General features: G+C 38.6%; 1 protein-coding gene across 2 annotated transcripts; it reads left to right on the top strand.

The window, feature by feature from the left end:
- On the top strand, positions 1–16,583 carry ell2 (elongation factor for RNA polymerase II 2). Of its 2 annotated transcripts, XR_013186054.1 has the most exons (13): positions 7–192; positions 4,011–4,058; positions 5,961–6,082; positions 6,158–6,321; positions 8,428–8,687; positions 10,647–10,771; positions 10,911–10,977; positions 11,674–12,340; positions 12,830–12,893; positions 13,103–13,274; positions 13,410–13,454; positions 13,551–14,260; positions 15,695–16,583. XR_013186054.1 is itself a non-coding variant. In XM_077193371.1 (12 exons), the coding sequence occupies exons 1-12, from the start codon at positions 61–63 to the stop codon at positions 13,665–13,667; spliced, it is 1,983 nt and encodes a 660-aa protein (XP_077049486.1). In that variant the 5' UTR covers positions 1–60; the 3' UTR covers positions 13,668–16,583. The 2 variants fall into 2 exon arrangements, 1 of the variants encoding a protein (XP_077049486.1); XM_077193371.1 differs by having other exon boundaries at positions 1–192; positions 13,551–16,583.
- The last annotated feature ends 88 nt before the right edge of the window (positions 16,584–16,671 follow it).

The following is a 16,671-nucleotide window of genomic DNA, read 5'->3' as shown; positions in this document are numbered from 1 at the left end:
CGCATTAGAGAGAGAGAGTTGCACGTATGTCAGAGGGACTATGGTGGAGGGCTGGTGAAGATGATGGCAGCTCTCTGCGAGGATGGCACATATGGACTCAATTGTGGTCGCAAGAGCGACAGAATATCAGTTTTACATGTCAAACTGACAGAATCAGCCTTTAAAGCGCTAGAAAATTACCAAAACTGTAAGGTGAGTGCTGGAAAACTTACAGTTTTATAGAGAGAAAAGAGAAGCGAGAGCTTGCTCGCCCACAAAAAGCCTTAGTGTCAAATAATTATGTTTTATTTCTCTCTAAACATACAACATCTCTTAAAAGTTGATAAATGTTTTCAGTTAGTTGATGTTCTGGCGGAATTGATTGGAAAATGTGTTTTTTAATAAAGAAAAAAGACTCTAGGAAATGAGCATTATGCCAACACACCATTACCTGCTATGAACTCTGCATGTTATTTGAACACTAAAAAACAAAACTAATGAATTTTTATACATTTATGAAGGCTGAGTAATTGCTAAAGCTTATATAAACTGGATAAAACGATGATTCTGTGTTGGTTGTATGTTTTATTGTGTTTTATCCTCGAAATATGAGCTACAATGCTAAAGGTTAGATAAAACTTTCTATACAAACGAATAACGTCGATTCAGCTGTCTGTCATTTCGACATCCTGATCATTTTAGTTAGTTTATAGACTCTGTAAAGTATATATTTCGTGTTACATACGAAAAAGTCTTTGGGTTTGACAAAAATTAAAGTTTGCTGAGCTAGCTGATAGCATGGCTAATGTTTCTAGCTGGCAGTCCTCCAACAATGATTAAGTTCACAAATGTGGCGATATGTTTGTTATTCGTTTTCTATTCGTGATTCTTATTCCAAATAAACATGGTTTAGAGACACAATGAAACCAGATGATATCTAAGTAGCCTATGTCTAAATATTGTTGCTGAGCTAGCCAGTTAGCTTGGAAGAGTTATACACACCTGAGGAGTTTAATTCATTAAGATAAATTGTCTTTTTATACCATAATTGTCGTTTATCATTTGCTAGGCATCCATATTCATCTTAAACACATTAGATACGTCATTATTAATCAGAAAGGAGTCTTTTTGCTTTTAATGTGTGGCATGGGACAAAGTGGGGAAACCCATTGCTTTGGCTTGTACATTTTTAATAGTGCACAAATATCTTTCATGTAATTTTGATGAACTTTTCTTAACTAGTTTTGACCACAAACAATGTGTATGATTCTTTCCATTTGGGTCATTCAAGTGAGTAGTAGTACAATGCGTGAGTAAGATGTGTAAAACTGTAATGAATAGGCCTATGTCACTAAGATAAGGAACTTGATAAAAACAAAACAAAAAAGACCTTCTGGGCATTTCTATCATTTCAAAAGCCTGAAAGTTTTTACTGGCTTACTAGGAGAAATCAGGCAGCTTCAATGAAGAGCTGCATTGTCTGGATTTTTTTAAAGCTCTACACTGCTCAAAGTGCTTACGAGGCAGTGTTTGACTTAAAGCTACAGCTGGCCCGTTGTAAAAAAGAAGGGGAAAAAAACCTGTGCACCGGGTTCATAGAGATGGTTCGCTCAATCCTGAAAGGCCAAATCCAGCTAGACTTTTAGGCCCAAGATTTGCTTTAGGTTGTGAATGATTGGACATTCACCCAATGAATCTGATCCAGGCCACCTATAAATTTAGTCAACCCATTTAGTATGGAATTTCTCTCAAGAGTTAAGTTGAACTTTGAAGCTTGTTTGGGACTAATTTTAGCTTCATAATCCATCAAGTTCCTGGCTGCTTTAGACTGTTACTGTTTCTGTTTGTCTTTGTTGATTAGGACTTGCAGTTTGGTTGATACTCAAAATGTTACAACACACCATCGGTGAGGCCAGCTGAATGATTCTTAAAGGGATTGTTCACCCAAAAATGAAAATTCTGTCATCATCCTCAAGTTGTTCCAAACCTGTATGAATTTCTTTCTTCCGCTAAACACAAAAAAAATATATTTTGAAGGATGTTGGTAACCAAACAGTTGTGGGGCACCATTGACTTCCAAAGTATTTTGTTTCCATACTATGGAAGCCAACGGTGCGCATAAACATTCTTCAAAATACCTTTATTCATTCAGGTTTGAAACAACTTTAGGGTGAGTAAATGATGGCAGAATTTTCATATTTGGGTGAACTAGCCTATCCCTTTAAGGTCAGAGCTCACCATAACACGCATGCCATTCCTTTGATTTAGTCCAGCACTATTCTGGTGTTTAGTAATATTTTGAATGAGCATTTTTTATATAGATCTTCTGTTTGTTTTTTTCCTTTAATTTTAGTTTGTTTTAGTATGACATTTTCTCATTTTTTTAGTTTTTTGGTAAATGTTTGTTTTCATTTCTAATTTATTCTCATTTCAGTTTTAGTACTTTTTTTTCTCAGTTGCCAATGCAAAGTTTCAATATTCATTTAACTTAAGTTTAAGATTTTCATCTAATATTTATATTAAGTGTGTTACTATTTCAGTCAGCAAAGGTGATTTATGAATACTTTAGTTTTGCGCAAACTCAGCAAAGTACATGCCATTCAGTTGACAATATCTAACGTGTTTGAAAAATACTATGAGGAAATATTAAAGGGCTGCAGAAGGTTGCATAACAATCTTGTTGTTTATGAACTGTGAGTTAGTGTAAATAATGTACTGTAGTGATCTCATATCATGCAGAGATTAGCGTTCTCCGATATTAATCTGATAATAGTAGTAAGGGATTACTTTAGTTCATCATCTGTACCATACCTGCTCTAGCTGTGGTATAATACTGCGTAATAAGCAGACTGCTTAATTTATTTTGTGTCTACACCTAGCTTGATTCACCGACTAGAATTTGGTAAATTTACAGAGTCTTGGCACATGTTGGCATGTTCCAGATCTGTTTGTTTTTCAGCTACCGTTTTTAGCCAAGCTCGTGGTTAATCATTATTAGTCTCTCGGCAATGGGACAAGACAGTCGGGGCAAAGACAGGGAATGCGTGAACCTCAGTGATGATCCTGGAGCCGTGCCTTATCTCTTTCACGGCCCTAAATGTTGATAATAGATCTCAAGTTGCAAAAGCATGTCTGTATTTATTTTTAATGTTTGATTTACTAAGGAAGCTGTTTTAACTACATTGCCTGTTTCCGTCACTTGTGGTTTAGGGGGGTTTTGCTGCAAAATTTATGTTGGATATCAAGTTGCAAAACTTGCGACTTGACGAAGCACCAAAAAGTTGTTAAAGTCAGATATTGAAATGTATTAAAATTACATTGGACCGCATAGCCCAGAAATATGCAAATACATGTCATGGATGAATTTTACTATCTTAATTATGCACGATTATATGGAAAGTGGTGTTTTATTATTTGCATTTAGCATTGTGTCCGTGACCCGGACTCAACACAGATGTGCAACCCTGTTTTAAGAGTTGAGAACCACTGGTTTAGGTTTCCAATGTTTTTTAGGGGGATGGGGGATGGGGGATTGCTTGTGAAACTTATCTGGTTAAACAAGCCTTTACAGATGGAGGAGGCTTTGAGAAGTATTTGAATATAATTAAAGGTGTGTGGTTGCTGGGAAGTAAAGAGTTTGGTCCATGCATTTGCATCTGTTCCTTTAACAATTTAATCAATTCTGCACAGAATGTACTCTAAACATGGTATGTACTGTTCTGTAAAATAAAATCATACCTGTTCCAGTGGAATTGAGGAATTCTGAGATAAGTAGGTCTTGCTGGTAACCTATGCATGCAGAAAATGCACATACTGTAACTGTGCACAGTATACATACTACATGCTGCAGAAATAATATGAAAAGTATTCTGTGTTGATTAATCTCGCTGCATGTCGTAGTTTTTCATAATCAAATTAGCAGATACTCATTCGGTCAAATGTATTTGAATGTTTTGCTAAATTAAATTACTCTATAGCGGCAGGTTTCATTTATGAATTTGTTGACATTTGAATATTCTCATCTTTTCCAGAATGCACCATCCCCACAAGCGACGATACGTTTTCAGGGTCTTCAAGGGGTAAGTTGACTTTCCATTGCCTGTGGAATAGACCCATTGATATGAGTTTTACAGCATCTGAATGAGTATCATCACTGGCTGAAGGGTGTGAGTTACTCATCAAAGCACCCTTGTGGACTTTGTGTCTTTATACAGAGCCCTGAGCCTTCTGGGGTTTAATTGGGAGGTATCTCACTTTTACACTGTGAAAGCACCCGTTTAACCTCTGACCCTGCGCACCATGCTGTAGTTTACTTCAGACGCTGTATGACTATAAATACTGGGTCGGCGAGTCCGGTTCCGGTTTTACGCCCATGAATACTCTCTCTAAATACATAGTCTACTTAACTAGTGTCTGTGCTGCAGTCTGACTGCTCTGTCACAATGAGTCTGTTCTAAAACTGCCTTGCTATCTCGGTAGCTGTCGTCTTAGGCAAGATCCATCAACAGTGATGGATCCTCATAGGTGAATAATTTATAACGCTCTACATGTGTGCCAGTTCCTTTAACTGTCAGTCAAGCACATCGCAAATAGTGCTCTTCATGAGAAATGGTCAAAAGACTTGACTCATGCTGACTGTCATGCTGACAATAGTTTGGCATTAGCATGTCCTTATGTTAATAACCCTAAACACAGAAAATAAATATATGAAATTACTAGGTGATTGGCAGTGTTGTTTTAGCATTATTTAAATATTATTGTAGTATTTGTTAATATATATTTTTTTATTAATTTTTGTTGTTTTGTTTAATATTTCTATTTAGCTTGCGTTTTTAAAGGGATAGGTCACCCAAAAATGAAAATTCTGTCAGTATTTACTCACCCTCATGTTGCTCCAACCCCGTAAGACCTTCGTTCATCTTCGGAACACGAATTAAGATATTTTTTATTAAATTGGAGAGCTGGATCACTCTTCCATACTAGTCCATAGGCTTCTTGAGGGATTAAATTTGCAGGCCCCGAAAAGTTATTAAAGACCGTTAAAATAGTCCAAGTGACTACAGTGGTTTAATCTTAAGTTTATCAAGCGACGAGAATACTTTTTGTGCGAAAAAAAAATATATATATTTTTTTCCATTTCCTTCTCTGTGGGCATCTAGTCAGTTAACTTAGTGTAATAGCGTAGAGGTACGTCACAAGTAGGCTCACTATTGGCCGACGCTGGTTATGTGGGTGATGCGTGTGACGTACAACAACAGAAGCTCTACGCTTTTACACTAGTGAACTGAATTGAGGCCCACAGAGAAGGAAATGAATAGTTGAAATAAAGTCTTTATTTTAGTTTTTTTGCGCACAAAAATTATTCTCGTCGTTTGATAAACTTAAGATTGAGCCACTGTAGTCACTTGGACTATTTTAACGATGTCTGTAATAACTTTTCGGGGCTGGCAAGTTTCAATCCCTCAAGAAGCCTATGGAGGAGTATGGAGGAGTGATCCAGCTCTCGGATTTCAGCAAAAATATCTTAATTCGTGTTCCAAAGATGAACGAAGGTCTTACGGGGTTGGAACAACATGAGGGTGAGTAAATACTGACAGAATTTAAATTTTTGGGTGAACTAACCCTTTAACATTGGTGATTATTAATCAGACAGGACTATTTTTTATCAGTAATTGAGTGAAATAAAAGCATTTATAACTGTAATTTCTCTCAGCTCTGCCATATTGTCATTGTGGGATTGCCTACTTAATGAAGGATACATGCAATGCTACCTTAAAATTTGCCCAAAACTAGGTACAAGGCATGATATAATGACTGCTTTTTGAAACAGACAAAATATAAAAACCTAAGATGCCTTAAATTACTGTCTAGGTAGCAATCTAATATTAGTTGTAGAAATTTTTTTTTTTTTTTTGGATGAAGATGATTTGCCTCTATTAGCATTCAAATAATTAAACTTGTTTTTATCTTCACCCCTTCAGCGCATTAAAATCCCAACAACAGATGCTTCCGATGGCTCTCAAAACTTCGACTTTTATCTGTCCAACTTCGGCAAAGACAATCCTCAAGGAAGCTTTGAGTGTATCCACCAGTACATATCTAGGTACGGTTTCTTGTCAAAAACTACTGCTCATTTTGCTGTTGTTTCTCATTTTTAACTACTCTTTGTGCCCGTTAGCTCTGGGGTCCCCAGTCTGTCCTCCTTGGGAACGATTCAAGACAAAATGACAGTATGTGCCAGCAATGACTCCTACCAGGTGACCAAAGAGCGCGTGACCAAAGCAGAGGAGGATAAAGGCAAGAACAGCACCAAATTCATCAAACCCGGAGGACTGTTCAGAGGTTTGATATTAATCCAATGCATTTTATCTCCTGTAACATGCACACACTGACACATTCTGGTCACATAGATAAGTACCCTGTATTACATTAATCCTATGTTAAAAATTACCCTATGTTAACAATACAACATGTAAAAAGCCCATAAAGGACTTTCTTACTGGATTTTTTTTTTGATCTCGGTCCAGTTAATTTAGCATTTCAAGCGTTTCCATTTAATTTCGGGCTAGTTTCAGTCGAGATGTTACGGTTTCAAAGAATCTTTCTATACACCTGATGATTATCTGCACAGGATGCGGTTTTCTTTTCGGTTTCTGTTTTCATTTCCATTTTGGATCTGCGTTTAGTAGAGTGTTACATGACAATGTTACATTTTTCACATAGACCTCTAAAATTTGGCCAGTTCAATTGTCCCTGAGCATGTAACCATGTGCGTTAAACCAATTGGGAGCTTTAGAGAGAGTGATGTATGGATTAGGGTCAAGAGAAAAAGCAAGTAAAAGTTCATCCTATTTATCTGACGTGGCTAAGTCGTGGTGCACCCATGTCTCTGAGATTACCAGTGTGTCCCAGTGTTTTTATTGTGAAGTAGAAAGTAACAGACTGAATCATTCAAATCTTATATGGCTATTGTCACCTGCAAAGACACCTGCTTAGGTTGTTAAATGAAAGCAGCCGTTCTTGCGTTTTAAAAACTACAGGGGGAAGACATCGCCGCAACCCTAGAGACCCGCTTTATCTCATGTTTTAAAAAAGGTATCACAATTTAGGAAAACCCTTGAGGGTTTTTAGAGTGTCTTTAACTAACACTCAAATGCAGCTCATTATATTTCACCCCTTCTAGACACAACCTGTCTCTCAGCACCTGTTCAGCTGTCACTCCCCTCTGGGAGCCCCCGATCTCTGCACCACAGCTGGCAAAACTGGAAAAGTTAGTTTCACTCCTCTCCCTCGGCACTGAGCCACAGGGGAGGAGTGATCGGGTGCGTGTGCCTTTTTCACAGCAAAAGGAAGTGCAAGAAAAGGAAGGCTTTGCAGCAGCTGGTGCTCAGGAAGCCTAGTCTCACTCTTTTGTTTGTGTGGTTAATCTGAGAGACAGCAAGAGTTCAAAATTGTGCAGATTTGCTGTATTATCCTAAGTTGAAAATATCCTCCCTCCCTTGATTCCTCTCAGTCTGCTGTACGCTGTTACATGTGTGACGGCCAAAGCTTATTATCAACTGACGCAAGAGTTTCACCTGACTGGCAGGAGGTGAGACAGCGAAAGTTTGTATCTGGATGTCATCTAGTCATCGGCACATGTTCGGGCAAACCGAGGGAGAGTCCGTAAGAGGAAGACAGTAGGATGGTTAAAGAGTCGCCACCCTTAATCTTTTAAATAACTTCTGAGAAATTTCAGAATTGAGGAAACTTTTCTGAGGCACATGTGGGTACTTCAGTATTGTTTGGAGAGTGTCAGAAGCCTTGGTACTATACTTTGGAACCAAGTCAATATTAAAAAAAAAAACTACTCTGTATGTTATCAACTCATATGTATGAGTATACATACATGTATCGGTATGAGTGACAAGCGGCTGCTTTAAAATGTTCCCATGCTTATTTTCAAATACTCTGAAAAACCCCCTGATATAATTCATTAAAATGAATTTTGCAAGATTAATGTTGCACAATTAAAATGAAATGTGGAATTTCGGTCTTGTATTTCTTGGTTATCTTTTGACCTTTTCAGTAGAGAAATTGAGCAGTATTAGGGCCGGATCACACAGAAACGAGCACCACGTTTTTAGAATGCCGTGTCATGCGCGAGCCGCTGCAACGGTTAAAGAGTCCATGTTTTGCGTTTTTACATAGAAAAACAATGGAAAAGTAGCGCATTGGAATGGAAAAAAACTTGTTCTGTGTGAATGGCCCCTTAGACAGTATTACCCACCAATGGAAATGATATACTATCTAGACACTTGGTTTAGCACTAATCCTACATATATCCACATGTAATATACCAGTGCTAGTAAAGCGCTAAGAGACTTTCATAGAATTCCTTAGAATAAATTTCACTGTTTTAACTACTTCTCTGATTGGCCGTCTCTCTGTGAATTGTTTTTTGCATAGACAAAAAAATCCAGCATCGAAAACCGGCCCCCTCAGCCCCCGACCCAGCTCCAGAGAGGAAGCAGACCACTCCCCTCAACCCAGCCAACACCATCCGCAAGTGCCTTACCAACAACCCCGTATCACAACGTCCGTACCGGGACCGTGTCATTCACCTCCTGGCCCTGCGCTCCTACAAGAAGCTAGAGGTGCTCGCCAGACTCCAAAGAGACGGCGTCAGCCAGAAAGACCGCAACTCTATGGGCACTACACTACACCAGGTGAGAGTGAGATTGTGGATTGGAATCAGTTTAGTTCTCAGGATTAAAGCAAAAAATTAAGCTCAATCGACAGCTGGCTTAATGTTAATTCGCCACACAATTAATTTCCACTTTTCTTTGAGATTTAGAGAAGTTTGATGTTTTTTTATGTTTTTGTAAGATGCCTCTAATGCTCACCAATGCTGCGTTTATATGATTAAAATACAGTAATACTGTGTGTTATTAGTTTAAAATAACAGTCTTTAATATATTTTAATGTAATTTATATCTGTCATGGCAAATTATATTATTAAAAAATAATTTCTCCAGTCTTCAGTGTCACATGATCCTTCAGAAATCATTTTTATATGCTGATTTGCTGCTCAGTATAAAACATTTATCAATGTTGAAAACAGTTGTGCTGCTTAATATTAAATAAACCATGATATATATTTTTTCAGGATTAATAAATTAATAGAAAGTTCAAAAGAACAGTAGTTATTTAAAAGGTTTTTTCTTTACTTTTTTCTTTTTTCTTTACTGTCACTTTTGATCAATTTAATGCTTTACTGAATAAAAGTTTTAATTGTTTAAACTTTTGAATGGCAGTGTACCTTTTCTGTGTAAAGTTAAATCACAGATTTGTGAAATTTTGCCACGCCTAAAAACTTAAAAGGACTGTAAAAAGGAGTTTAAACACAAGTTTTAACCAGTTTTTTCGAGTGCTTTTCTACAAAATAAGCTTTAAATCCTCATTGTCCCCATTCACTTCCATTGTAAGTGTAAGTTTTTTTGAAAGGAGACAAGGGATGAGTCAAAATAAATTAATCAACATTATGCAGAAAGTGCTGCTGATTACATTTAACTTGTATATTTAACTCAGATATTCTTTAATATGTTTAAAGAGCAAGATGACGGACTAGAAAGGCATTAATGGCACTTAACTTGCTGTGCAAGTTCTTTGAATGCAGCTTGAGGACTGTCATAATCATTCATATTAGTTCAGGATAGGTAACAGAGACTTGAAGCATAGATGGCATCAAATCACAGCTGTGATCTAATAGGCTACTTACTACCGGCACTTCTGCAGAAGCACAGTGTTATAATGCAAGTCACCATTTAACAGCCCAAACACAAAGACTTGCATTCACCACAGCTGAATGCATAGCACGTGGGAAATTAGGCAACCACAAATTAACCTTATTAGTGTAATTATGCACATGCATGCTTGCTCAAACAGCTCGCATGCAGAAGAGACCTGCATAGTTCATTTCAGTTGATCCAAGGTCATGCTGTTGACAGAAGTCATATATGAGTGGCTTTTGTCATCAAAAGGGGGTAGGAGCAGCAATTTCGGTTCTCCCCACTAGTTTCAAAGGAGAAATATCATGGTTCTCATCCTTTTCTATCAAGTGTAGAAGGAATTTATTCAGGCTTTGAATAGGGAAGTATGAAAACAGCTTCTCTCCTTCTTTGGAAATGAAGGAAGGACTGAGAATCTGAAACGGTCCCCTCGTTGGGTTGTAATGTAAGAAGTAACACTATATCCCTTTGCCTAACTGCCCATTTGCATCACTATTTATAGTGTGCGTGTATCTGTCGCTCTTAAGTATGCCGACTTAAACAAGGATGCAATGTATTCATTCTCCTGCCTATCAAATGTGTACAAGTAGTTTAGTTGCTAAAAATACAAAATTAAAATAGTATTGGCCATTTACATTTTTTCATTAAACGATAATTTACTTTTTACAGTTTAAGACAAGCTAGGTTAATACTTTATTCAATGTTTGTTCAAAATTCAAGCTTACCTTAGCAAGCAACACTAATACAATGAAATAAGTTAAACTTAAGACCTATTTTAAGACCCAAATTTGTCTTTTTTTAATTTATCCATTAAACTGGTCCTTTTTAAAAAACTTTCTATGTCCTGTATTTTAATCAAAAGAAAAGTAATTAACACAATATTTTCCATTCCTATAGGTGGCCAATCTGAACCCTAAGGATAACTCGTATTCGCTGAAAGACTTTATCTTCCGTGAGGTCCAGAGGGATTGGCCGGGCTATACGGAGGATGAACGGGTTCAGGTTGACAGGATCCTGGCACGGTAAGATTTGCGGATCACATGCAATTAAAAGAAGAATGACTTTGTAATTGAACATGAATAATTTTTGAGAGCCAGTACAGGAGATCTTAAGAGTATTTTGCAAAGCTTGAATTAGTTTAATTTTGTCCCCCTCCAACAGTAAATTGGGCTTGAATTCAGAGTCTGTCTCATCCAGCAGTCCAACCAAAGAGCCAACATCCCCACTGGTATGACACATACGTAAACATTTTATTTCGACACTCTTCATATACATAAATTATTTATATATAAATACACACACAAACACACATGTCTATATTCAATCATGACAACTGTCAAAATAGTTTAAGCTTGTTGGAATATGGCAATGTTAATGTATTTGGTCTTGGAGGACTAAATCTGCTATGCTGCTGCTGAGCAAGAATGGACTTGCTACTGCTAATAGATACAGGGACACGCCTCTGTGAGCATGTAAGATATGCTACTGCTTCATGAAACCTCTTTGTACGTCTATAATTAGCAGATCTAGATAGGTGGAACTGGGGGAGGTAGAGGTTTTCAGAGGAACTCTGATAATGTGCTGCAGGACTACCCTACAGCAAACACTGAACCGGACTATTTAAATATTAAGCAAGCAACCACATTGGCTGCAGGATCAGCAGAGCTTGTACCATGCAGCAATGATGTAATTTCTTGCAGATTGGATGTAAATGACCTATCAGCCTGCGCCCTCTGGAGTTTAATGACTGAAAAAAAAAATTATATAAACAATATATACTTTATTTTTTTTATTAATATAATATTGATATTTTTACATAATATAAATACTTTTTTCTATATGTTTAGCTTCATACAAAAATACTCATTTGCATTTCCATGAAATTTCCAGAAACAAGAATCATGTTTTGTTCCTTACTATTCAGAAACAGCAACCGGAGACCGACTTCATCGATCCTCTGATGTCTAAGAAGCCTCGAATCTCCCATCTCAGTAACCGAGGACCTCCCTCCTCGTCTGGTCGTCATCCTTCGGAAACTGGGGACAAAAAACCTGCACCCACGGCCGCCTGCCCTGGACCCGCTTTTCACCCTCCCCCTGTCACAGGCTCTAGTTCAAATTCCCCCAGCACGCCGGAGGGCCGGGGGTCTCAGGATCTGCCCCTGGACCAGAGCTCTATATGTGGGAACTCCTCGGAGAGCTACGCGCCCCGCAACCACACGCCTAGCCCTCCCAGCCAGCCGGTTTCCACGACCTCCCCCTCATCCTTCTCCACCTGTACTGTCTCGACAACCACCATCACCTCCACCACTACCACCAGCAGTGGCCTCCACGTTTCCTCTGCCGCATCTCCTACAGCCAGCCGTGACTGCAATGGCAGCAAAAAACCCAAGAAGTCCAAGAAGCACAAAGATAAAGAGAAGAAGCGAGAAGGAGAACGAGAGCTGGATAAGGAAAAGGATCGGAAGAGGGATAGAGTGCATCGCAAGGAGGATCACTGTGACAAGGAAGGACAGCCCAGAAAGAAACACCGGAGTGAGGCAGAACATAAACACATTCCTGCCAACATCAGCCACGAATCGGACAAAGAAGGTTCGTTTTGCACTTCATGTGGCATTTGCGGTCCTCCATATGCATTTTGTGGCATTCGCATTAATGATTAATTGATCGTTAATTTTAATGACAACCGGTCATTGGTTGAACAAGTCACTGATTCAGATCTTGTTGCAGTTGGATTCAATGATTTATTAAATCAAAGTCGACAGAAAACCTGCGATTTACCGGATGCAACCAATGTTTGTTAACTGAGGATTTGTAAACCGTACCACTAAGTCGAATAACAGGCAAATTTCAAAGATCCAAAAATGATTAGATGCATGCCAGGAATTGTGAATTAAAAATGTAAGCATATTGTCAGGCCTGATAGATAGCTTTATGCTACTTATGGCTTAGAAACATGAACTTTAGTTCACATCATCATATAGGTTATTCTGTTCCTAAAGACCCAAAGATTATGTATTATGTTTTCTTGTGAAATGGCAGATTTCCATGATTGTACATGACTGGTGTGTCTCTTTACAGCTGGCAAAGACAAGCCTGTCAAAAGCACTGAAATGCCAATCCCAATGAAGCCTGATTACATAGTGTGAGTGAACTCTGACTGCTTTGTAGTGTTTCCGCATAAACCCTCTGCATTTAATTTTAATTGGATGCATGTGTGTATGTATATATATATTAACATATATGTACACACATTTATTTACTTTTTTTTTTACTTCAATGGATAGAATATATATGAGAAATGAAAAAAATGCCTATCTAGAGTCTCAATGTGTTTTTGTTGTTTTATTCCAGTAAGTACACGGCAGTGATATCTATGGATCAGAGGCAGCACTATAAGGATGACTTCAATGCAGAATATGATGAGTATCGTATCCTTCATGCCCGTGTTGAGAGCGTTACGCGTCGTTTTACAAAACTGGACAACCGGTGTAGGCGGCTAGCTCCAGGAACTAAAGAGTACCAGGTAAAAGAACAAGACTTTTTTGTTTTGTTTTTGCTTTCATGTACTTACTGTGACACTTTCTTTATATGAAGAACTATGATTTATGTATACATTTATTTGTATTGCATGCAATAAGTGTTGGTCTTTTCCTTACAGGAAGTACATGAACAGGTGCTGCAAGAATACAAAAAAATTAAACAAGTAAGTGTAACTGAGCATGTCTTGCCCATCTGTGTCCTTTAGTAAACAAACATACTATCAAATGAAAATGGTATATTGAGACACTTTGTTTTACAGCATAGCCCAAACTACTATGAAGAAAAACAGCGCTGTGAGTACCTGCACAACAAACTGGCCCACATCAAAAGGCTGATCGCTTACTTCGACCAGCGGAGGGCACAGTCCTGGCTGTAGGGCACGGGACCAAGCAAACACCTCGGCCAATCAGAGCGCTCCTCAGCCGGAGTACCATCTTTAGGGGAGTGTGGGGATCAAACAGCTCCTTATTTATTCTATTTACAGATTCCCCACTCACCTGTTTCCCATACCTGGCCGCCTTCATCACTCTTTTTCTTATTTTCATCCTTGTTCATCCTTTCCCATACCTTTTATTCTTAATTCTCTTTCTTTTTGAAGGACTTTTTGAAAGAAAAAAAGGACAAAGAAAAATTTAACATTTTTGAATGCAAAAAGAAAAGTTACGCAATGCAAAACCGTGGGCCTTACTACACATATTTCTTGAAGCCTTTTGCACAGGGGTGATAGAGCCAGTACATGTGAAAAAGTGGCCATAGAAGAGGGTGTTTCCTAGAGCCTTGAGACTTCCTTTCTCCCAGTGGCCCTGTTTTTTTGTTTTTTACAGCATCAGTATTCACGCCCACAGTGCAAATGATGCCTTATGGTATTAATACAGACACAACAATGTGGCATCAGTGAGACTTACACGCACTCGGGGCAGTGGGGAGAAGTTATGACCTGGTCGCAGGTCCACCGCACATTCATGGAGAGTGAGTGAGAGAGTGAGTGAGAGAGTGAGTGAGTGAGAGAGTGAGTGAGAGAGTGAGTGAGAGAGTGAGTGAGAGAGTGAGTGAGAGAGTGAGTGAGAGAGTGAGTGAGAGAGTGAGTGAGAGAGTGAGTGAGAGAGTGAGTGAGAGAGTGAGTGAGAGAGTGAGTGAGAGAGTGAGTGAGAGAGTGAGTGAGAGAGTGAGTGAGAGAGTGAGTGAGAGAGTGAGTGAGAGAGTGAGTGAGAGAGTGAGTGAGAGAGTGAGTGAGAGAGTGAGTGAGAGAGTGAGTGAGAGAGTGAGAGAGTGAGTGAGTGAGAGAGTGAGTGAGAGAGTGAGTGAGAGTGAGTGAGAGAGTGAGTGAGTGAGAGAGTGAGTGAGAGAGTGAGTGAGAGAGTGAGTGAGAGAGTGAGTGAGAGAGTGAGTGAGAGAGTGAGTGAGAGAGTGAGTGAGAGAGTGAGTGAGTGTGAGTGAGTGTGAGTGAGTGTGAGTGAGTGTGAGTGAGTGTGAGTGAGTGTGAGTGTGAGTGAGTGTGAGTGAGTGTGAGTGAGTGTGAGTGTGAGTGAGTGTGAGAGAGAGTGAGTGTGAGAGAGAGTGAGTGTGAGAGAGAGTGAGTGTGAGAGAGAGTGAGTGTGAGAGAGAGTGAGTGTGAGAGAGAGTGAGTGTGAGAGAGAGTGAGTGTGAGAGAGAGTGAGTGTGAGAGAGAGTGAGTGTGAGAGAGTGAGTGTATGAAAAATATTCAGTGTTTTTGGTCATTCTTGGGAAGGATTGTGGGTCAGAAAATACAGGAAGAGAGAGGCTCGGGGAGGAGGGTTGGATATAGACTAAAAGAGGAAAAAAACGGAAAACAAAAATCCCAAAAAAAAGCTGCTATATTTTTTTTTCTTTAAAACCCAGAGCATTCGGGATCAACCTGGCTCATGTTACATGTTCTTAATTTGGGCCTGCTCTGTTTAAGAAAATTATCGAACCATCTTAATGGCAAAGGTGCTACTGATTTATGAGGAAATGCATCGAGCAGAGGCAGATCTGTATATCCATTTCAAATGTATACATTAATTATTGCAAGTCTCAGAGTTATTTATGAATTATGAATAGCAATATATATTATGTTTTTTGTTTTTTTGAATTAAAAGGAATTGCTGGAATTGAGTATTAAAAAGAAACTTATCAAATTTACGTAAAATATAAGTCTTTATTTGATGGTATCATGAGTGATAAACTTCTTAAAGATTAAGGGAAACATTATGTTTACAAAACCTGTGTGGTAGGAAGTTTTGCCAAAAAAGTAATAAAAAGGAAAAAAAATCCTTTCATTCTTATGTTGTTAGTCTGGAATAAGACACGTTTCTCTGAGCGACACTTTGGTATCTAAAAGATGATGGTGGTCAGACACTTGTGGTGTCTTGGTAATATTTATTTTCTTTGATCTTTGTTTAGGGAAAATATCCAGAATGCAGCTGTGTGAATCAGCCTGGAAAATAACAAGCTTGCAATTATGCAAATTCTCACTGGATCAAATAACTCCAGGGTGGATTCTGATTGGCTAGTTGATTCTTGAGGCTTGCTACATTGAATTTGCACATTTTAGGATGTCGTTTTGAGATCTGAAAACAAAGGATCTCTCTAGTCTTAAAATCATAATTATTCCATTGTTAAAAGCAGGGAGGTGTTCCCTTTTTTTCCAGTGTTGTTAATTGAAATTGAAAAACCTGGGTGAGCCATTCTCAAAATAACCATGGACAAATGTTGGTTTTCAGTATTTGGGTTGGCAGATGGCATCTTATCTGCTTTGTTCAGGGACTTGCGTGTTCTCAGACTCACCAAGATGTTTTGTGTGAGCTTCTGTTCATTTTAGTCCCCATTTATAGACTGATCGCAATGTCTGATTACAAACAAATACAGGTCGTGGCTATTTAACAGAAATTTAGCAGCACTTTATTTCACAGATGCTCATTTCCTCAGCATTCAAATAGCCTCCACACTGAACCCTAAAGATTTTGGGATGACACTAAGAAGTGTTGCTTGGAAGGGAGAATGTGCATCTACACAGAACCTGGTATCATTGTAATTTGGGTTGGGTGGGGAAGTATTTGGTGGGGTGTGTGTGTGTGTGTGTGACCAACACCTGTATTCTTTCCCTTTTGAAGAGACTGTGCCTCTGACACCAGTAAAGAGAGATGTTAATGTTGGATGTTGCCAAGAATCTCATAACACTGTCATCTCTTGTTTTAATGGTGGGATGGGGGTTGTTTCAGACTGTAAGAATTCCTGACCTGTCCACCTAAAATATTAAATCAGTTCAATAAAATGTGAACTTGATAACATATCTGCTGCCTTGATTTGTTTTCCTTTCTTTATTTCTTTCACCCACGAATGCATGTCACTCTGTATTTCTACAGCATTGGTTTAGAATC

This window comes from Siphateles boraxobius, unplaced genomic scaffold (assembly GCF_051911475.1).
Source record: "Siphateles boraxobius isolate OS27281-9 unplaced genomic scaffold, OSU_SipBor_1 11, whole genome shotgun sequence".
Classification (NCBI taxonomy): domain Eukaryota; kingdom Metazoa; phylum Chordata; class Actinopteri; order Cypriniformes; family Leuciscidae; genus Siphateles; species Siphateles boraxobius.
The sequence above is the reverse complement of the archived record's forward strand: the minus strand, read 5'-3'. Positions and strand labels throughout refer to the sequence as shown.

Excerpts from the sequence above, each read along its gene's own strand:
- ell2 (XM_077193371.1), top strand. The coding sequence starts at position 61 with ATGATGGCAGCTCTCTGCGAGGATGGCACATATGGACTCAATTGTGGT. Across the intron at positions 10,772-10,910 it reads GTTGACAGGATCCTGGCACG|TAAATTGGGCTTGAATTCAG; the intron begins GTAAGATTTGCG and ends CCCCTCCAACAG. Across the intron at positions 10,978-11,673 it reads AAGAGCCAACATCCCCACTG|AAACAGCAACCGGAGACCGA; the intron begins GTATGACACATA and ends CTTACTATTCAG.